At 37.9% G+C, this 21,378-nt stretch overlaps 6 protein-coding genes across 12 annotated transcripts; 5 read left to right on the plus strand and 1 right to left on the minus strand.

The window, feature by feature from the left end:
* Window positions 1-380: 380 nt before the first annotated feature.
* Window positions 381-3,084, plus strand: fzy (fizzy). Of its 3 annotated transcripts, none has more exons than XM_008215078.4 (8): window positions 381-569; window positions 636-899; window positions 982-1,139; window positions 1,219-1,310; window positions 1,382-1,673; window positions 1,755-2,052; window positions 2,137-2,453; window positions 2,535-3,025. In XM_008215078.4, the coding sequence occupies exons 2-8, from the start codon at window positions 787-789 to the stop codon at window positions 2,861-2,863; spliced, it is 1,599 nt and encodes a 532-aa protein (XP_008213300.1). In that variant the 5' UTR covers window positions 381-569; window positions 636-786; the 3' UTR covers window positions 2,864-3,025. The 3 variants fall into 3 exon arrangements, with proteins under 3 accessions (XP_008213300.1, XP_008213301.1, NP_001154940.1); XM_008215079.4 differs by having other exon boundaries at window positions 409-569; window positions 1,388-1,673; NM_001161468.1 differs by having other exon boundaries at window positions 410-569; window positions 1,394-1,673; window positions 2,535-3,084.
* Window positions 3,070-8,022, plus strand: LOC100122391 (DIS3-like exonuclease 2). 2 transcript variants are annotated; one of them, XM_008215310.4, is made up of 9 exons: window positions 3,070-3,684; window positions 3,759-4,141; window positions 4,343-5,202; window positions 5,275-5,536; window positions 5,620-6,140; window positions 6,233-6,530; window positions 6,603-6,796; window positions 6,880-7,162; window positions 7,245-8,022. In XM_008215310.4, exons 2-9 carry the CDS (start codon window positions 3,779-3,781, stop codon window positions 7,347-7,349), a joined length of 2,886 nt encoding a protein of 961 aa, XP_008213532.1. In that variant the 5' UTR covers window positions 3,070-3,684; window positions 3,759-3,778; the 3' UTR covers window positions 7,350-8,022. The 2 variants fall into 2 exon arrangements, with proteins under 2 accessions (XP_008213532.1, XP_008213531.1); XM_008215309.4 differs by having other exon boundaries at window positions 3,776-4,141.
* A 285-nt stretch (window positions 8,023-8,307) lies between these two features.
* On the minus strand, window positions 8,308-14,156 carry LOC100122375 (E3 ubiquitin-protein ligase MARCH6). Of its 4 annotated transcripts, none has more exons than XM_008215313.4 (9): window positions 13,977-14,156; window positions 13,140-13,584; window positions 12,637-12,931; window positions 11,893-12,284; window positions 11,613-11,828; window positions 10,947-11,387; window positions 10,410-10,866; window positions 10,014-10,331; window positions 8,308-9,876 (listed from the first exon to the last, which is right to left on the minus strand). In XM_008215313.4, the coding sequence occupies exons 2-9, from the start codon at window positions 13,518-13,520 to the stop codon at window positions 9,446-9,448; spliced, it is 2,931 nt and encodes a 976-aa protein (XP_008213535.1). In that variant the 5' UTR covers window positions 13,521-13,584; window positions 13,977-14,156; the 3' UTR covers window positions 8,308-9,445. The 4 variants fall into 4 exon arrangements, with proteins under 4 accessions (XP_008213535.1, XP_008213533.1, XP_032454466.1 ...); XM_008215311.4 differs by having other exon boundaries at window positions 13,134-13,584; window positions 13,977-14,155; XM_032598575.1 differs by having other exon boundaries at window positions 8,862-9,876; window positions 10,014-10,328; window positions 13,977-14,154.
* Window positions 13,943-16,616, plus strand: LOC100122359 (centromere protein L-like). Its single transcript, XM_001605914.6, has 5 exons — window positions 13,943-14,755; window positions 15,340-15,545; window positions 15,616-16,007; window positions 16,080-16,233; window positions 16,310-16,616. The coding sequence occupies exons 1-5, from the start codon at window positions 14,587-14,589 to the stop codon at window positions 16,415-16,417; spliced, it is 1,029 nt and encodes a 342-aa protein (XP_001605964.1). The 5' UTR covers window positions 13,943-14,586; the 3' UTR covers window positions 16,418-16,616.
* Window positions 16,617-16,639: 23 nt separating this feature from the next.
* LOC100122343 lies at window positions 16,640-18,677 on the plus strand. Its single transcript, XM_001605895.6, has 8 exons — window positions 16,640-16,942; window positions 17,016-17,147; window positions 17,306-17,382; window positions 17,449-17,498; window positions 17,591-17,744; window positions 17,838-17,989; window positions 18,071-18,188; window positions 18,268-18,677. The coding sequence occupies exons 1-8, from the start codon at window positions 16,855-16,857 to the stop codon at window positions 18,577-18,579; spliced, it is 1,083 nt and encodes a 360-aa protein (XP_001605945.2). The 5' UTR covers window positions 16,640-16,854; the 3' UTR covers window positions 18,580-18,677.
* Window positions 18,678-19,140: 463 nt separating this feature from the next.
* On the plus strand, window positions 19,141-21,218 carry LOC100302004 (lipase-like venom protein). Its single transcript, NM_001161567.1, has 9 exons — window positions 19,141-19,279; window positions 19,347-19,413; window positions 19,505-19,648; window positions 19,737-19,828; window positions 19,898-19,974; window positions 20,049-20,208; window positions 20,286-20,443; window positions 20,561-20,678; window positions 20,761-21,218. The coding sequence occupies exons 2-9, from the start codon at window positions 19,350-19,352 to the stop codon at window positions 21,112-21,114; spliced, it is 1,167 nt and encodes a 388-aa protein (NP_001155039.1). The 5' UTR covers window positions 19,141-19,279; window positions 19,347-19,349; the 3' UTR covers window positions 21,115-21,218.
* The last annotated feature ends 160 nt before the right edge of the window (window positions 21,219-21,378 follow it).

A 21,378-nucleotide genomic window follows, 5' to 3' on the forward strand; every position in this document is an offset into this window, starting at 1 on the left:
TATACGAAAAATATTATTTTCAACATGAGGTAAGTGCAATTTTAGCATTACAGGTCGTGAAATATTCAAGTAGATATTCTAAAGACATGTTTACTTTTATTATTTTTCATTTCCTTATTAATAGTTATCAAGCAAAATGAATAGGTTTGAATTATAACATTAAAAAAAAATGAGTTCATCAGTATACACATACATTATAGATCTAAAAACGAAAAAAAAAAATTAAAAAGGTATAACAACGTAAGATTAATATTGTATGTACAAATTTTGAAATCGCGCGCTCACTGCGACAAGCCGGCAACTGCATTCTTTCATGATGCGGCTGCCCTCTACAGGCTCTGTACCAACATAACACAACCAAACCTGTAGGTTTTTTGTGCGCGAGTTTCGTGGTCTAGTACTTTCTACGCAGTTTTCGTTGTATATTTTCAAATTTTAACGGTTGAGTCGGCTGTTGGCGTTTCCCTTTAAAAGCACGCTAGACGGTTTCACTTGTGCTTGGCCTAACGCTGTGCTGCCTAAAAAAGGCATTTTAAACAAAGTGACTGAATGATATTGAGGAAATAAAGGTAATAATTTACTCCAATGCTGGTTCAACGTATTTTCAACAGTAAACAATCACGTTAACATTGCAGCGATTACAAAAAAGCGCAACCTCGAAAAACGTGACAAATGTGCGCGTCCTTGGCGCCATAAATTCTTTTTACCCTCAAGGAGCATCTTTTGCTGATATAAATTAATTTTAGTGAATTAGACTAGAAGCGTTGAACGTTAATCGATGCAAACATGTCACACTTAAAATATATGAAGGAATTAAACAATTTAACAAGGATGGATGAAGCAATAAAGGGTCCTGTGCCTAGATGGCAAAAGAAATGTTTGGAGACTTCAAATTCAAGGTACGTCTTGTAGATTATTTTGGTACAAATTTCATTTATGGATTTGCAATCATTGTCTGATGTTTAATATTCAACATTTCAGTGGAAATATTAGTTTAAACAATTCCAGAAAAGCTATGAGTACATCCATGGCAAGCAACAGTAACACAAGCACGGGGAAGACTCCAAAAAAAGGAGTAGAAAATCAAAACCGTGGTACAAAAGCAAAAACACCATCAAAAGGGTCTAAAAAATCTCCAAGTAAGAATATTATTTTTTAAAACAATTTACGATTCATACATTTTTGCACGGTGTAATAATAAAATCCTTATTCTCTTAGGCCGCTCAACAACTCCAGCAAAAACTCCTTGTGGAGGAGACAGGTTTATTCCAGCGAGATCTACAACTAATTTTGAACTAGGCTATTACAAGGTATGTTATACTTCTGGTCATTCGGATGTTTTCTTGAATTCAAAAATAAAAATATTAAGAATATGTCATAGTTACAGCAACAGCAAAGCACTGACCAGGAGAGCAACAAATCTGAATGCTCTAGTCCTTCCAAACGTGAGATGCAACGTTTGATTGGAGAGAATTTGCATGGTGGAGATGTAAATAATATGAGAGTATTGTCCTATCAAAATAAAGCTCCTGCTCCTCCAGAAGGATATCAAAATCCATTGCGAGTAGTTTACAGTCAAACCAAGACTCCAGCTAGTGTGAAGTCTTCATCAAGATACATTCCACAAGCACCTGATCGTATATTAGATGCCCCAGAGATAGTCGACGATTATTGTAAATTTTGAACATTTATTGGCTTACTTCAAATCAAAATGATTTGTTTTTTTTAATTCTATGATACAATTTTAATTCCAGATTTAAATTTGGTTGACTGGTCATCGAGTAATATATTAGCTGTAGCTTTAGGAGCTAATGTTTATTTATGGAATGCTGGAACTGGCACCATTGAACAACTTTTTGAATTGGAAGGCAATGATTACGTTTGTTCAGTTGCTTGGATCCAAGAAGGGCTATATCTTGCCGTAGGGACAACTGTAGGTAATACAGAATTATGGGATTGTGGTCAGATGAAAAGAGTGCGCGTAATGAGTGGACATTCAGCAAGAGTTGGATCACTTTCTTGGAATTCTCATATTATATCCAGTGGTTGCAGGTATTTATCAAATTCTCTAGACATCTTTAATCATTTTGTTGTTAATTTAAAAATAATTCATGCTGCTTTTTCATTGAATTTCAGAGCTGGTCAAATTGTGCACCATGATGTTAGACAACGTGAACATCTTGTAGCAACAATGAATGCACATGCTCAAGAAGTTTGTGGCTTAAAATGGTCATTAGATGGAAAGTACCTAGCTAGTGGAGGAAATGACAACATGCTACAGATTTGGCCATGCATGGCTGGACAAAATTATTCACATGTACAACCTATTTATTCTCTCAATCAGCATCAAGCTGCTGTGAAAGCACTTGCCTGGTGTCCATGGCAAAATCATGTCTTGGCAAGTGGTGGAGGTACAGCCGATAGAACTATTAGATTTTGGAATTGTAACACAGGTAAATAATATTTTTTTAAATTTACTTTTCATTAATTTGTGTAGATGAATTGTTTAATAATTTGTTGTAATACTGTTGCAGGTGCTTGTCTCAATACAATAGATACTAAATCTCAAGTTTGTTCCCTGCTCTGGTCTACCACTTACAAAGAAATAGTCTCTGGACATGGCTATGCCCAAAATCAACTAACAATCTGGAAATACCCAGCTATGAGCAAAGTAGCTGAACTCACAGGACATACGAATCGCGTCTTACATCTTGCCATGTCGCCTGATGGAACCACTGTTCTTAGCGCCGGAGCCGACGAGACATTGAGACTATGGAAATGCTTCCAGCCAGATCCACACAAGAAGAAAGAAACAACTGAAGTAAAATCTGTTGCTTCACGCTTGAAACAATCCATTAGATAAGACTGAATTTTAGAAAATTAACTTTTAAATCGAATTGTTTTGTATACTAAGTGATTCTTTTTTTACTTGCACTCTGTGAGTTGTAATATATTTTCTTCTTGAGAATGAAGACTTATAATTGTGACGAGTAATCTGTGTTATAATGTAGTAGCCAAGAACAATTTTACTAGTGTATTATTTAACAGCAAGTAATAAATTTTTACATTCATATTTTTATAAAATAGTATTTTATTCCTTATCCATACACTTTCTTCCTACAATTGAATTAATTTAAACTATATATGAATTAAAATAAGTTAGTTTGCGGAACCAAAGTGAGAAATTTGTCTGTTTATTATCGTATATTGATTTTTAAAATTCAATTAATTTTGCAATATTTGTGCGCAGTTGCATGATTAATCATCTCATTGCGAAAACCCCAATATTTGTATTTCGTTAGATCATACAGTACAGTTACGCGCCGCGCTTTTGGCCACCCGCCACCCGCATCAGGTGTTCTCTGCATCTGCTCAAATGCAGTAGACTGTACTGTACGTAGCGTCAGTCATAGCATATATATATATACGTGTATCTATATAGACGTGCTTGTGAAAAAGATAATAAAAAGATGAAGACAGTAAGTATATATAGAGTGACATAGGAATATCCTCCGTATGTTACAAATACTGTCTTTCAAAACACCTTGAAATCACACAAGCGTCAACACATTTCTAACCTCGTCATTCGAAAAATGCTTTAGAACTCTGGATTCTTCAAAATTTCATAAAATCCAAAATTATTTAATTCACCACAGAAAAAATTGGAACGAGTAGAACGACGCAGTGAGTATACTTTATTCAGTTATCACTGATAATGTTTATTTTATCGCCATTGTCATAAGTAAACAAGTTGCAAGATATTTCGTTTGTTTAGACAATGGCTGCGGGAGGAGGATATGCAAATTTCACTTATCTGAGGACCAGACGAGGTAATCGTGGGTCGAGAAAACCTCAAACTCAAAACAGCGATCAGGAAACTCCTGAGAGTTCATTGATCCCAAAGATCCTGATCAAGAAGAGGCCACCACGAAGGCCTAAATTAGAGAATGGGGCTGATGCACCGATTGGAATGATTGCTCAGGTCGTTGAGGGTAGCGTAGAAGTTTTACAGACCATTGAAGACAATGCAGTTCAATGTACAGAGATTATTGCACAAAATTCCCAGATTGAACAAGAGATCAAACAGACTGGAGAGCAGATGTCAACACTGCAGTTGAGCGAAGAATCACTTGTCAGCGATGTATGTTTTTTCAAAATTTTTTTATTGCATGCATGATCACTAAGTATCACAAAAGTTTCTAATGCTTGAGCAATATTACATATTTTTATGTAATGATTAGCTATGACTTTTTAAAATTATTGTGATACTTTAATGTAGATCTATCAATTAATACCAGAATTCCTATTAACAATTCAATGATATGATTTTTATTTGACATAGAAAAATTCAAGTTCTCTCTCGACACCAGAAAAAGGACCTTTTATAAGAGAATGGGAGAAAGGTGAAAAAAGGGTAAGAAAACCCAGGACACGGCAGAAAAATATAAATGGCATAATAAATCATGAAAATGAAAAGCCTAATGCCATTGAAGAACCAAGTACAAGTAGTTGTGCAAATGTCAATCATGTAAGTAAGAGGAAAGAAAAAGAAGAGAAGCAAAAGCAGAAACAAATTGAGAAGAGAATAAAAAATAAAGTTAAAAAATCTACTGCCAATGACAATAATTATCCAAGAGGACAAGGGGATAAAGGTGGAAGCATTGAGGAAGAGAAAATATTGAAGGAAAAGAGAAAAAGAGAGAAAAAAGTGTTCAACGAGCATTTGCCCAGTGAAGTGGTGAAACAACTTTTAGCTTTTCAAGATCCTGAAAATCCAAATGTGATTGATGGACATATTCGTATAAACCCTAGATGTTATCAAAATGCTTATGTTTCTTTAGCTACTGGTGACCAAGATTTATTGATTGTTGGTTTGAAAGATCGTAATAGAGCTCTTGAAGGTGATTTGGTTGCTGTCATTATCAATCCTAAAGATAAGTGGTTCCGGTTAACTGAAACTACTTGGCAGAGGACAGGAACCGTTTTGAGTATTTTAGAGAAAGCCCATCCAAGAAAAGCTGTAGGATACCTAAAAAAACAAGACGTTTTTGTCTTTCTTCAACCTAGAGATTCAAGAGTGCCACAGTTGAGAATCAATCCAAAAACAGTTCCTAAACATTTTTATGATAATCCGGACCAATTTAAGGAGACATTATTTTTATGTGATATTGTTGACTGGAAAAAAGTAGCTTTTGCTGAAGGGTAAAAATATTTAACAAATATTTATAACTGATTTACAAAAATTCTGATTAACGAGTTGCTTATTATTTACAGAGAAATCGTGCAGATTGTGGGAAGCAAAGGAGATTTGAGTGTCGAGACGAAGGCAATATTGCTTGAAAATGATTTAATTTTGACACCATACGAAGACGAATTATTGCAAGATCTCCCACCTTCAGATTACATTCCAACTGAAGCAGATCTAGCAGATAGAGAAGATTTACGGGAAACATGCATTTTTACAATTGATCCTGCCACTGCTGTAGATTTAGACGACGCTATGTCCTGCAAACTCCTCGAAAATGGAAATTTCGAGGTACACAATTAATTTCTAAGCATAAAAAAAAATGAATAGAGAATCATTTATAATATTACTAATCGCTGTTTAATTTATCGCAGGTTGGAATTCACATAGCCGACGTAACACATTTCTTAGAAGCATTCTCACCCTTGGACAAAAAAGTAGCAGAGCGAGCTACTACAGTGTACATGGTTGACAATGTTTATCATATGCTGCCGAAACAATTATGCTTAGCTTGTTCGTTACTGCCAGGACAAGATAAATTGGCCTTCTCTGTTATTCTAGAGATGACTCCAAGCGCCGAAATCGTCAGTTCTCGTTTCGCGAAAACTGTGATAAATTCTTGCTGTCAGATGGCTTACGGACAGGCTCAGATAATGATTGACGATGAGTCGTACGACTGGGAAAAAGACGGCAGCTTAACAATAGCTGGAAACTACAAACCATCCGATTTGGTTAAAGTAGTGAGAAATCTTTACAACATATCTATGGAGTTGAAAAGGAAAAGGTTCGACGAGGGTGCGTTGAGAATCGATCAGCCAAAATTGATAGTATTTTTGGACAAAGATACGCGACTGCCCTCTTCTTATAAACTTGAAGAGAGAATAGAAAGTAATAGGTGAGCTGATTTCAAACAACTTATTTATTACTTATTTGAATGAAAATCAAAGTTATTTCCCGAATTAAAACTAATATTAAAATTGTCTCTAGTCTTATAGAAGAATTCATGTTGCTGGCAAATATGACAGTGGCTAAATACCTCTACGAAACGTTGCCAGAGGTGTCTCTCTTACGTTCGCATCCGGAGCCATCGATGCGAATACTTCAGAAAACGCGCAACTTACTTAAGAAATTCGGAGTCCATTTGGACGTCGAATCTGCCGGTACATTGCACAAAACCCTTAGCAAGTATCAAGTCAACTTGAATGATAGCGGGAACGACGGAAGCTTGGACGTGGCTTATTACAATATGATGGTGATAAACAGCCTTTGTGCTAAATCCATGACGGTAAATGAACTTGCATTAGTAAGAATTGTTGGATCCTTGAGAGCCTAATCATTAAATATTTTTAATTCATAGCGTGCAGTGTACAAATGTTCAGCATCGGTCAAAACAAAAGAAGCTTTGAGGCATTATGCGCTGAATGCCGAATATTACACACACTTCACCTCTCCGATAAGGAGATATCCTGACTGCGTGGTGCATCGTCTGCTCTACGCATCTATAAAGAATCAGCCTCTTCCATCTGAATGGTCTTCCAAAATTTGCGCTCGGTAAGTTATGCTTCATCTCACGCTTATCTTGAATTCATTACCAGACTCGTCAAAGTTTAACAATAATAAAAACCGATCTTTAGAGTTGCGACGAACTGCAACACGAAAAAATACTTGGCAAAGATGGCCCAAGAGCAGAGCAACGCTCTGTACTTCACGTACATGTTGGACCTGCGGGGCTCGATGAACGCTCTAGCCATTGTGATGGATGTAAAGGAGAGATCGGCCGATGCAATGCTTTGTGACACAGGTCTAAAGGTTCGACTTTACTTCTCCGATACGATTGAGGAGACCACGACCGAGTTCACAACAAATGATGAAGTACCGACTGTCAAGTTAACATGGAAAGAGCGCCAGGTTGACCAGGTAAAAAGATATACTTTATATTAGTCTGAGGAATTTAATTATATGTTACGAAGAGAAGTGATTGAAAATATTGTTTGTACAGGTCATAAATATCTTTACTATTCTTCCTGTAAAAATAACAAAGCACCCACAGCTGTTCAGACTGCAAGGAATTATACTACCTCCAGTAAAAATGGAACAAGATTGAATATTGTACATAAATATATACAGTATATGTACATTTTATTTAATGTCGGTTGATTTATACCGAGCAATAATTTATTTGTCAATAGAAATTTCCTGAAATAGGATGCTAGTAAATCAATTATATCGAAAATTTTATGCATGAAAATTTATTTATAGAGAAGTTTTATCGATTTACATACTAGCGAAATTTACGATACATAGAACAAATCATTCAGTATTTGCTGTTAATAATCAGTATAGTAGAGCTAATTTATAAATAAATAACTTTTTTTTTATGTAAATAAACTTTTGTGACAGAAAACCTTTGTAAGTTTATTTTAAACCATTTAAAATCATGGTAATAATGCGTTTATATTTATTTTATATTAGTCTTTTTTACATACTCACATTCTCGCGCTCATACACACATCGAGGAAAAACTTTTATATTAATTTACTATCGTTACTTTAACTTTGAAAATTGGTGACAACGATAGGTATACCGCTACATGTACATACTCTTACGAATGATTCGCTTTCATATCATCAGTATATAAAAATACCATTCATATGCATATCTAACTTCTTTTTACAATATACAGACCTTTACTTTCACTACTTATTGATAAGTTTAAAATTTTAGCAAATTTTTCCTGTTAATAGAGATATGGATTAAATGAGTTGAAAGTGAATAAAAAAAATTGGTGATTTAATTGATTTCTAAAGTAATTTTGAATGCATTTATCAGCTGATAATGCTAGTTCCTAGAAGCTATGACAGATACGAATTTAAGCCTATATTTTATTGGGACAGACTAATGAATATTACAAGTGTACTTATGGGGCAGTTATAATGTGCTTTCTCTTGCCGAAAAATGTGATATTTTTTTTAGTTTGCATTATAATATTAACTGTTATACTCAGAAGACAAATTGAACTTAAGACTAATGACTCCAATGTGTGCACGAAATCAATGTAATCCAATAATTCTGTCTAGTATTATCGAACGCAAAAAAAAACAGTAAAAATACTAACAACAAAGCCTACGAAGAAAATTGCTAAACGATGTAACACTTTAATTTTGCTAATGTTCTTTTATAACTAGATTTAAAACAAAAATTGCATTTATCTAATCAGAGTTGGCAAAAATAATAATACAATTCTAATTTTTTAAATTTATATAACGTTTCAATTCCTTTAAGTTTTACCATCCGTAAAAATTTGGAAACACGATTAATCTAATTGAATGTTGTGAAAATTATTCAAAATAATTTTTATAGGACTCTACACGTCTTTCTTATCTTATACATTGTCGTTCACTTAAAAATGCTAAACTGAGTTGTCGATAAAACTTCGGTAGTAATGCAAAAGAGCACTGATGAATTGCAAGCAATTATCATAAACTACAATGCTCATGTAATGAAAAGCCACGTTCAGTATTTGACTTTCAATCCATTTTAACGAAGCAAAAAGTTGAACTTATTCTTGCCAACCCTGAAAACTAATCCAGATTTATTCTTCTAGATTAAACAAAAATTGGAAAACAGCCTTCTGATTTATTCAACATCCGCTTTACATAATTACCATGTATAATATATTAAATATTACCAAGAAAAATAAGGAAAAATGGACCCGAGAGGGAAGAAGGAATGAAAAGAAAAAAAAAACAACATTTTTTGGATTGAAAATTTGGTTCACAAGGCGTGTAAAGAGTACGTCCACGTTTAGGTTTGGACAATCAATACTTTTTGAGTCGTAGAAAGCAGTACTCAGTCCATAATTTAATAAAACCATGCTGTTTCACTTTAAGCTTTCTACAAGTTCGATGTCTATGTATGAACCAAATTTCAATCTTGCAAAGCCAATCTTGTATTCAACGAGTCAAATGAAATTATATACGAAATCGAAAGATGCCTTTAAGCATTGTCAAAACAGTTTATAAAAAATCACTTTGCCAATCAGAGACATGCTCCTTCGCACTCGAAAACCATCAACTTGTTATAGATCACAGAAACAGACAAGTCAAGAAAAAAAATACCCCCTCGGATCCTGAGACCTTCGTGATCCAATGCAGCAGTCGTGTCTCGTTGCTTCGCGTCAACTTATTATCGCTGTAGCCGCTAGCTTGCAGTAGCCTGCTGTTGTTGCTCTGATTGCTGTTTGTTTCTGTGCTCGTAGTTGACCAGTCTCTGGCCTACCAGGTACTTATCGTTTTTAATGTGCTCATAGAGTTTCTTAAACTGTTTGATCTGTATACTGATAACGATGCAGACAAGATTGACGAGCAATAGGAAAGGGTATAGTCGGCGCGCGATAAGAATCTGCGTCTGGATGTTGGTGACGAAGAGCGGCACGATGCTGTAGGCCACTGCATACGGAACAGCCAGAGCCAAGCCAAAACAGCAAATTACCGGAGCAGCAAGCTCTGTGACGATAAATCGCAGGTCCATCTCACGTATACCGTCGTTGTAGGCACGCTCGATAGCCAGTTTTAAACGCCACTCTGGACCCATCATCGTTACAGCTGTTGCGATTTTGGTATACAGAACGCCTGGAATGAATTATTGTCATCATATTAAATTAATAGTTGATGATTAATCAAGTTTTTAATGTAATTTAAAATATATCCCTCAAGACTTTTGAAGACTTGTTATGTGAATTAAAATATAATTAAAAGTTATTACATACCAAGAGCCCAGTCTTGCCAGACGAAAAGGATAGGATTCTGTTCGAGAGGAACTCGAAGTGGCACGACGACGACGAGCTCGAGCAGAAGGCCAAAGAGCAATGGAATAACACCAACCAGAAGAATGCAGGAAACAAACGCTTTGGCGCCGATAATGGCCCAGTGCTTGACGCGGTCGAGGATAGCTCGACGACCACGGGGCAACCAGGATACGGCAAGAGCCAAACCACGCGCTGCAGCCCAGCATACGTATGTACCACAAGCTATCGTGTAGACCTCGTGTACGCGACCTGATAATGCGGATGCTTCTACGGTACCTTCTTGAAATTGAATCAATGATGAATTTTGAACAACATTTTTGTTTTCTGTTAAAACTTGATTTTTTCATTTAATCTTACCATTGCTAGTAGGCAAAGCAGGAGGCAAAACAGGCGGCGACGGTGCAGGTGCCCCGACCATCCAAAGAGCCATGACCCTCCTACCAATCCATACCGGCAGAGTCATGGCTAGTAGGCTGGCTAGCACCAACGACACGCAGACACAGAGCAATAGTCCAAGCAATCTGGCTGGGAACCACTTTGGTCTGACGTATGGTTGAAAACCGATGGGCCCGTCGCGTTGCAGCAGAGCCTGGTGAACTGCACCGAGGTCCGGATGTTGAGGCTCCTCTGCGACGGCTTGGGCTGGCTCGTCTGTCTGTTCGCGCAACAAGTATGACTGAAGATCCAACATCCATGCGACTACACGACACCAACCGCGAATTAGGGCCTTCAGCCAAGTACGAGTGTGCGACTGCTCAAGAAGAGCTGGTAGGATTACTTGCAGAAGTAGCAGTTCCAAGGAAAGTTCACTGATCTGTTAGACACGTGAAGTTAAATATTAGTAAGCAATGTTAATGAATAGAAAAAATTAAAATGCTCGTTGTAAATGCTCACTTGAGTCTCGGTCTGAACGGTAACGGTATACGGCAAGAATCCTGGCCACATCCACCTGAGGATCTTGACGGGCAACCAGAGCATGAGGAGGATAGCAGTTCCAAAAATGACAGCCGAAGCTACAAGACGTCTGGCGTGTCTCAGTATCGGTAAATGAATCATCTCCTGAAGTGGCGAGAAATCTGGATCGTTGAGGTTCCTAAGGAACCAAAGGACACCAGGTCGCAGAACCTCGCGCAGCAGGAGGATAAACGAGGCGACGTAGTAGACATAGATCATACCGACGAGCCAATGTATGAACATGGAGGTGCCTGGAGCCAGACGGAATGAGGATTCGCGGTCGCGCAGAGTGGCGTCGAACATCGCCAAAGAGCAAATGTCTAGCCACCAACCACAGACCAATGGTAACACACCGATCTCCACAACGCTGAGCAGAGAGACCTGAAAATAGAGAAATTGTTCGGGCTTTCGGTTCTACAAATCACATATACCTATAAACATACAGATCATCGCGATAAGATTCAACCTAGCTTTTTAATGCAATAGAAGGAGTCTTCTAAAACACGCTTTAACTTTTCAGTCTATCTTCATATTTACCATAACGTTAAATATTTATCGACCTCATTACAATACTTTGAAACCCAGACGAATTTGCAAGTCTCTCACCTTGACGATGACGTAGCCGAGTCCGAGTACGCGTTGCGATCGCTGAAAGCCGAGTAGAGCAGCTAGGGCGTGTAGCACTACGAGGAAAACTCCGAGAACGCAATAGCCGCAGAGGGTCGTGAGAAGACCTTCGAAATGCGAGGCGGCAACCATCTCTTGGGCGCCTAGTAGCGATATTGCGTAGTAGCCAACTTGGTAGGGCAGAAATGCGAACACCTGTAATACAAAATGTATAAATTTTATGCTCTACCTTTTATAAAAAGAAAAATCCGATTCTTACCATGATAAACAGAGTGTTAAGCGACATGACCCAAAATACGTGCTCGAGGAACAGCAACGAGCCATCCAGGCCGAGCAATCGCTCCCAGGTTAACTCTTCGGCGGGCCGATCCCATTCCATAGGATTCCAGTTGGCCTCTTCGGCCTCACCCTGGCCCTGTTCGCGCCACTCTGCACCTCCCAATGCAGCATTTGCCTGTTGCTGCTGTTCCTGCTGTTGATCAGCGGCTGCGACCTCGGGTGGAGGAATTGGACCTACCGCTGGCTCAGCCACGTTGATTTCATCGACGTCAGCCGCAGCTCCAGCTGCTTGTGCCGCGGGGCCTGGGCGTTCTGCCATCACCCGGAACAGAAGCTCTACTGGGTTGTTACCCGCTGCCGCTGCTGCTGGAACTGAATAATCGTCAATATTTTAGATTTATAATAATGATACAGAAAAATAGAGCAAATTTTCTAGCAAATTGGATGGCGTTAGATAAGCTTTGTGGTAAAGTTTGTGAACGTCAATTGTAATTGTGATAGGCAACGCTAATTGTTTAACAGAGAATGAAAATAAGACTGTACTCAAAATTTAAAGCTGGTTAGTACAAACGCACTAATGTGTTATTTTTAAGTACAGGGTCATTATCTCTCTTGTTACATAAATTCCTATTTCTTCACTTGGACTTGACAATAAACTTGACATAAATTTGCTAAAATAAAATGGAATGCAGTAATATTCAAACAAACGAAAAATTGAAATTACCGTGATTGTTGGGCTCCTCTGCTTGCCTAGGTTCTTCAGCAAACGGTGGTATATTGTTGTTATTCTGTGCCCTTGGTGGAAAAACATTCTGATCCAGCTGGACAAAATTGTCAATAAGAGGCATCTGAGCATTGTCTCTTTCCAACCATTCAGGGCCACCCGCATGTAGAATTTGCTCCCTTAGCCACACAAGTCCAAGGAACGTGAACAATGTACAAGATATCACAAAACAACCATGAAAAACATCAGAGGATATGTTCTCCGTAGAAAGCATGTCCATTGGTAAGGACATTATCTAGAATTAAAAAAAAAAAATGTAATAAATGAAGAAAACAAAAGTATAAAGAATACAAATTATGTACAATCATTTTCTAAAAAAAATGTCTTGAAATTTCCAATTAATCAAAATATGCATCATTACTGCAATCATATCTTTGCAGATATAAATTAATCAAATAAATCAAGATTGAAAAAAAAGTTCTACCAAATAGTCATACCCGTACAAGGTCTATAGAGCCACTGAAGACAGCCCTGTAGGTTCTGCATGCTGTGAGCGGTACAATTCCTAGCCAGGCAATAGCCACTAGAGTGTAGTGCAGCCAGTACTTCACAGCTGTGACAACACTGGAAAACAGGCCTCCGATCACATCTCTCAGAGGCAATCTCCTGGGCATATCCGGACTGTAGATAGGAGTGAAGGAGAAGCGATATCCACATAACTCGCAATACTCCTTTCTGGAGTATCTCATCCACTGGACCAGACATTCCTGGTGTATCCACTTGATGCTGCCTGTACATATGCAAGGATGGAAGAGCGGCCGATCAGGCAGACCCTCTGATCGACACACTCTGCATATGTCAGCGCTTAACATGTCCTCCGTCATGTTGGCTGCTCACCGATTGTTGTTCCACTTTTGACAACAACCACTTTCCCTGCTATTGCTCACTCTGAAACACAAAGCCAGTCAGCTCAAGTCTCATGCTCAATACTAGACTGGCTAGAAAAACCAGTCTATCGAATGGAAAAAAAAGAAAGCAGCATCAGCAGAAGGCAAATGAGCAATTAGCGACATCGGGGGCCACTTGACAGGTGATCAAAACAAGCCACACTGTATTTTTAGCGCGCCCAATGATACATGTGTCGCGGAAACGGCGAGAGATATCCCACACGTATTTATACCCACACAACGACGATAGCAGTCAATTAAAATCCAGCGAGAAGTGAAAGGGGACAACGACGACACAGCGCCGACGATTGGACGAAGAATAACGAATATAGCGTTAAAGAGCCCTCGCGAGATAGCGTAGCCTCGACAAAAGTAGCGTTAGATTATACTCACGAGCACGATGGATAATAAGTACGATCCTCCTCCGAGCCTCAGAACGTAATCATCTGGCTTTCGTTGAACAACAGTATCTCCTCAGCGCCCAGGTCTATCCGCGTTTATTAGACAAGTCTGCGGGCCTCTTCCGTGTTTTTCCGATCTCTCTGATGATGTCCGCTCGCTCGCGAGTCGACGAGTATAGATAGGCTCTGGCAATGATGAAAATTCACTGCTGGTCGCAGACTGTCCGTAGCAGCGACGTCAGTCAACGAAGTGACGGTACAGGAACGGACCTCTTTCCGCCGCCAGCTGATGTTCGTCTCCTGTTCTGCCCCCCCCCCCCAACCCTGCTGATGTGTCTCTGCGCCACTCGCGCGCTGCGCAAACGCGACATAATGTATTTGTGGATCTAACGGAGATTCGCGAGTCCTTTAAAAGTGAAATGTGTAAGAGACTCGATGATATACGCCCAAAGTCAATGGTTTTACTGTAATTTGGGCTGGAATCGTTTAGCAAGGTGTGTGTGTGTGATACAGGATACAAGGAGCAGCGAGTGTAGGCTGGGGTTAGGTCGGCCTTTTGGCGCCAACTCCGCGTCTTGCTTTCGGAGCTGCAAAATATCGCGATGATGGACAGTAATTATCAGACGTCCAGGCAACAGGACAGTAGGACGGGTATGCTGTCGAGGACAGCTGGAATTCGAGAATCCAGAAAGTTCTTCAGTCTCGTGTCCAGGACGTTACTGCCGGCTGAGGACGAACAGCAGCAGGATGATCCGTTGCTAGATTTGGAGGGTGAGTACTTTTGGAGTTTTGGTATTGTTTACTTTTGAACCTGTTGTTTTTGTCTTGTGTGCTAAATGCTGATTTCGTATTATTTCAGTTCGTAGGTTTGCCAAGTAATTTGTCATTCACGACTTCTCTGTTGTAATGCGATGATGCGAGTGCGTTAATTGTTTGTACTTCGCCTGACATGTAGTTGCGTTTGTAACGTGTGCTAAATGCGTTATATAGTAATAAAAGCGTAGTTTAGCAGGTCGAAATACACTTGTAATTTTCTATTACGTACTCTGTTATAGACTTTTTTTGTTACTCTAGAAAAGTGATAAATTTCTTCGCACGGTACAATTGTTTTTGGAAATTTTAAACTGAAAGTCGCGAATCTACGCGTATCAAATTACGCAAAGAGACATTCCAACTTTAAACAAATTGAGTCTTCGATTCCGCTTTGGCGTCACTTTCAATGTTAAACCTAAAATGCAAATGCCAACGAGGAAAATATTTTTAGAACGATATGTATATACGCGCAAATTAATCTAATTGAAAGATCGTCATTACAGAATTAAACGTTACATTTCGAAATATATCATATCTTTCAGAATTGCTAAGACAAACGTGGAACATCTGGGGAGTATCCGTCCTCTTCGATTTTCACTGCGACAACGAAGTGCAATTAAAGCAATACGCCAAGAAGCTGAGAGAAGAAGTCGCTTGTATTCTATCCCAAGACGACGTTAGCTACGAGGCCAAGATCAGCGTTTTGGATATTCAGCGGCCCAAAGAAACCGATCACCCAGTCGTAAAGGTATAGCACGCAGATACTTGAGTAGTAAGCTTCGTAAGAATTTATTAAAACGAATTATAATTATTTTTAGATCGAAGTACACGCACGACTGACCGGTCGCGAAGACAAGGAGAGCTGCGTCTACAAGGGCTACCTGTTGTCCTGGCGCTCGCACACGTTGACCGATGTACCCACCGAGAACTCAAGTCGACTACCTCTATTGTTATGTCGCGGTACGCCGAAGACAATGCGTGCGGTGCACGCGACCCTGACACGGATGTTCGACTGTATGTTCGTCGGATTGCCGGCCAACGCCGAGGATCTCATGTGGCTTTTGCCTATCATTATCAGTCCCGGAGGTGGACAGGATACGGCTCGCGATAGCGACGAGGCGCTGCTCGAGTACGGCGTACCTGGCTTGCCCAACTCCGAGAGCATCACCATCAAGTTTCACGTGAAAAATTTGACGACTCTTTGGAAGAGGTGAGGACTTTGCTTTGATTAAGTTGGTGTGAATTAGAGGTGCTTGTTGCTGACAAGGCGGTGTGCGTTTAGCTTTTTAGACGATAAGGACAAGATAGACGCGGAGGAAGTCGAGAAGTTTCACAAGGTGCTCCAGAGGCAAGTTATGGAAATCAGCAATGTGCAGCTGGGACTCTGCATGCTTCACAGAATTCATCTTCCCTGTCTGACGATTTCGGGTAGTAAGGTATGTATCATCATCTACGTCGATATCCTGTGAATATACCAAGTTTACATGCTTTCCTTACGTTTTAACATTTCAGATGAAAGTCATGAACGTGGAAGCGATGGACACTATTTTGACATACTTGAACGAGAAGGCGTTGGATGCACTTCACGTCAATACATCGCAACTCAGCATTTCAAAATGACAGTATTCTTTTCCTTTACGATTGTGTCTTTATATTTTTTTTTTATTCGCGTATTGTAATACTAAAAATAATGTATGTACATCCTTATTGATGCTAGTTTTATAACGTTACTGAAGTGGCTTATCTGATGCTGTGATATAAAAGTGCGTTGTGGCGGTTGACAATAGTACAATTCGAAATAAATAATTTGAAAATTACAGATGGACGTCATTACTCATTTTTTTTTTTTTTTTTACAAAACTCGACGACGCTAACATGGAATTTTTGTTTTTTAAAACCTGTAATAAAATATAATCAAGAATTTCGTGTGGATGAAAAACGATAAAATGCGTCGTAAAAAAAGTTAAGGAAACGTAGTTAAAAGAGTCTCAGTTTGTTTAAACCCGTAGAACTTGTGCAATTTTCTTTATTTAAAATACATTTACAAAATTTCTAAAATGAAAATCTTCTACTTTCCTGTATTAATTTTCAGTCTGGTTCTTTTACCAGAATTTTCATTCGCTTTTCACTGTTCATTCAATAGCAGTAAGGCAGTTTAATAAATACTTGAACAAATAAAGGTGAATCTACAAAATCATACACAAACAAATTTTTTCAGGTGCTCGGGGATTGAGAAATACTGTTTTACTGGAATATGAGCATAATAAATACATCCACTTATATAATTCTAAGATTGAGTTATCGATCAATACACATGACAAATTTTCATTCGTTAATATTCATTTTCAAGGTACGTTTATGATTTTTTATTCAGATTAAAATATTGCACATTGTGGTGCAGAAAAAGTTGTTATTTTATTATCGATTAATTGCGCGCATTTTGAAAATCTAGAAATCGAGATGACGATAATTATTATAAAGTTATATATACAATGTGTTTCTCACCAGGGTATCTTATGCAAGAAGATAAGAGCAAGTATGTTGATGTCATTATGGATAGTTTGAAGTATTATACTTACAGCAGTGTAAGAAATATTAATTTATTGTGAAATTTTAAATTAATTTTTTTCTAATGGCCTTTCTCATTGCAGAATACAAACGGCTGCACTGTAACTTTCTACGAGTCAGACAATGACTCCTTGTATGTTTTTATTTTTTATTCACTGCGGACATCCCTGCACTAAATATAAAAATAAAGTAATAGCACGATTGCTAAATTTGTTTTCATTTTAGGTTGATCGACAGTAACAACAATAGCGTAATTCTTAGTAAAGCTGAGAAAGCAATAATTCATAGATTAGCTGAGTCATGTGTAAGGTCGGATTTATGCGGCGTCGATAACTTTAAAGTTGACAGAGATGGAGACTTGTCGTTTGAAAGTGTACAAGTGAGTCCGAGTATTTGTTGCTGCAAATCATACAGATACATAATCGAAGATAAATAAACAGCAATACATATTTGAAACTTTTAATCCTTTCAGTCTACTATAAATTACTTTGTCGATACGGCTATTCCTGGTATGCTCAGTGCGTTTCTTCTTAACCACGAAGGAGGCCTTCGATTTTCTCTAAATGGTAGAGCGGTAAACGTATGGAGATTAATTACTCTATACGTGTACGATTTTCTGGTCGAGTAAGTGTTATTCCAATAGTAAATGAAAACACTAGTAAAAATGAATACTGCGAATAATATAGAAAAATATTCGAATTTCAGGGGTATTGATAAAATTCAAAGAACCGACGACGTCTACATTGCTAATGAGAATAACGTGTACACCGTTCAATTTGGGTTTAGGTTTCCAAAATTAACTATATCTTCGGATGCCATTGAAGTAAGCAAATATGTGATTTATTAAAATTTAGTCATGCATAAAAAATTAATTTAATTCGACGATTCCATTGCTGTTTCAGTTGTGGTTGAGTAAAAATATAGCTACGATTGAGATCAAAGGCTTTTCCTTCAGTAGCACAGTTGCGATTGATTTGAAATCGACAAATTGTTCGATAAAATTAACCGACTTTCGTATTGTCTCTTATAAAAATATTGAGATCAGCCTGAAACTTGGTGGTATAATTCCGGTGTCTTATAGTGGAGATCGATCGACGTTTAAAGCTATTGAGAACTCTGCTATAGACGCTGCAGACGAGTTCGCCAGGACTCAAATGATAGATTGCCAGCAATATCTAAGTCAACTTTCGGATGTTTTCAAGAACGTATTATAATATATAATTACCAATATTACGAAATCTTGATTTATATAAAACCGCATATAGTGTATTAATGCCAGACTTCTAATAAATTCAGTTAATATGAAAACGCATAAATTGTTTTATACCATCGTTCTGACCGCCCTTCTCACATTAGCATTTTCAAATTAAAGCCTTTGCGCCTTTGTATGTATGTGTGCATTGTTCGTCATATTTTAAAAAACCTTAAAGCGTACACGATATTGTAAATTTTTTAATTCGCAGTCATAGACAGGAACTTTTTCACGAATCGTCTGTGCATCATGTGTGCTGTAATTTAATTCTACTTATTATTATTATTATATTTCGAGATTTATATAAATTTTTTCAAGTTTTTAAACGCTAACTTAAATGTTTTTGTTTTTTTATTAATTTCCTCGTATTGTACCTACGTAACTATATCTATCTACGGCATGTAGTACATACGTAAATTCAAGTTCGTGCATTAGCAATAAATGGATTTTTCATTGTTTTTTTTTTTAACAACGTTATGATAACGTAGAATGGACGTCAAGTCGATCCAGTAGAAATAGCACTAATGTATACTTATTGATTTAGTCGATGTCTACATAGTTCTTTATACTGGCTGTTTCAGAAGTTTAAATATATACATATATACAAACTCAGCTATAGTTCGCTTGGTTAAAAAAACCATCAAGTATACCACATAGCAGAGGTAAATGAAGATGATCATACAATAAGGAAAGAACAAATGTTTAAGCTATTATAATTGAAAATTTTAGATCATGAGCGGCTTACAAATTTTTACATTCATTTCAATACTATCAACCGTTTTATCGTTACGAATAGGTGAGATATAGTGTATACAGCGTTTCATTAAATCTATGAACTGTTGTCTACCGATTAATGCAATTATTTATCACCAATAAATCGTTTGCAGAGAAATGCAGGACTAATGGAACGATTTCTATCGCTGACTCTTCATATAGTAAACACGATACCTATATCAATGGATACATCGATGCGGAATTGAACGATAGGGAAGTAAACGGTGCTATTTTCATCAAAAGCATGACTTTCCACGGTATGGCAATCTGCTAAGGTCATTAGCTTCAAAGTATATTTTGGTAACTGCTAAATCTAATTAATATCACTTAATTACACGTAACCAGGGGATATGCAAGCGGATGGAGATGATTTTATCACCGACATAAGCGTCCGTCTCGATCAGTTGATAAAAGAAGTGCGCGTGCAGCGTATAATCGTGAGTTTAACGCACAGATTAAAAATATAACTTAATCCACGTGTAAAATATAATATCTTTCTAACACAGGATTTCGCGAATGAAGGCTTTACGGATGTCGTAATGACCAAGTGTAATTTGGGTTTCGTGGATAACTACGACTTGAGGTATATATAATGCGCGTGTGTTTTATAACGCCTAATATATAAAAGATGTAATGAATAATAAAAACGTATTATAGAATCGGCGCAAGATACAAAGTCGAGCAACTGATTCTCCGTCACGCCGAAACTTGCTTCAGACGACTGCTGTGCTACTACGACCCGGACAGTCACAGAATCGGAGACGACCTGATCGTAACATCCGAGTCGCGAAAGCAGGCTTTGCACACTACCTCACAGGTATAGGCAGATTTTAAAATTGAGCAAACTTTAAATCGTAATACATCAACATAAAACTTTATTACGTTTCCAACCAGGAAGCCGTCAACTCGATCATAGATCTAGCTTTGCGAACCTTGATTAACGGCTTGATTGCCGCAAATAAATCGGTCTTCCAGATTCCACAATACAATGGTATCCTGTTAGATAATTGGGTAAACAAGTTGTGGTTGAAATTTGAAGGAGGTTTGATCGAGTAAGTATCGATTTATACGCACGAAGAACGCGCGAAGAAAAATATACTCCCTATAATAAATATTGTATGAGAATAAAAAAAAAAAAAAATAATAATAAAAATACGCTCGATCAACAGTATTGTGCCGTACATTATGCGGACCGAAGATTTTACGATCGCGCACGAGGGCAAACGTTTTATCATCGGCTCGGCAGCTAATCTAACAGGTGGCACGATTCTGTTGAAAAAATTTACCGTAAGCCAAATACATACCTATAGCTTGTATATCCTTATATATAACGATATCAAAGCAATGATATTAATTTTCTCCTTTTCAGTTCACGCATAAGTTTATGGTCGCCCCAAAAATTGATTATTCCGGCACACTACCCTTGGAGCCGAAGGGTATAAGTTTGCGCGCGAAAATTTCCTTCGATTACAATGTGTCGCCTTGCAAAATAAGCTTTCATCATTTCGACATGAAAATTCCGCAGGAAAATGTGAATTTCGCTGAATATTTAGGAAACACCATAGATACATTACTAACTGCCTCAAATGTGAAATCGATCGTCATCGATCTATTGATCGGTTTAGCGCTGGATCCGTTAAAGAACCTGATCAAGAAGCTGGACTGCGAAGCCTTAAGGTCCACATTGTTTCACTTGCAAAAGGCCAATTCGTCGAGGGCGTGAATTTCATGCTGAGTTTTTCATGTATAAGATGCGTGTGTCTCACATTTACTCTAGTATTCAAAGCAAAATAAATATATAAGAATGCATAAAATTCATATAATCTATATTAGAAAGAATATTTAGTAAATTTCCTTAAATATTAATTCAGGCCAAACGTTCAAACCTACAAACACCTGCTTGACTCGGGGCGCACGTAACCCCTTTCACCAGTAGGTACCTATAGCCCATCCCGCACACGAATATACCCATATACACGTGCCTCGA

This window comes from Nasonia vitripennis, chromosome 3, assembly GCF_009193385.2.
Source record: "Nasonia vitripennis strain AsymCx chromosome 3, Nvit_psr_1.1, whole genome shotgun sequence".
Taxonomy (NCBI): Eukaryota; Metazoa; Arthropoda; class Insecta; order Hymenoptera; family Pteromalidae; genus Nasonia; species Nasonia vitripennis.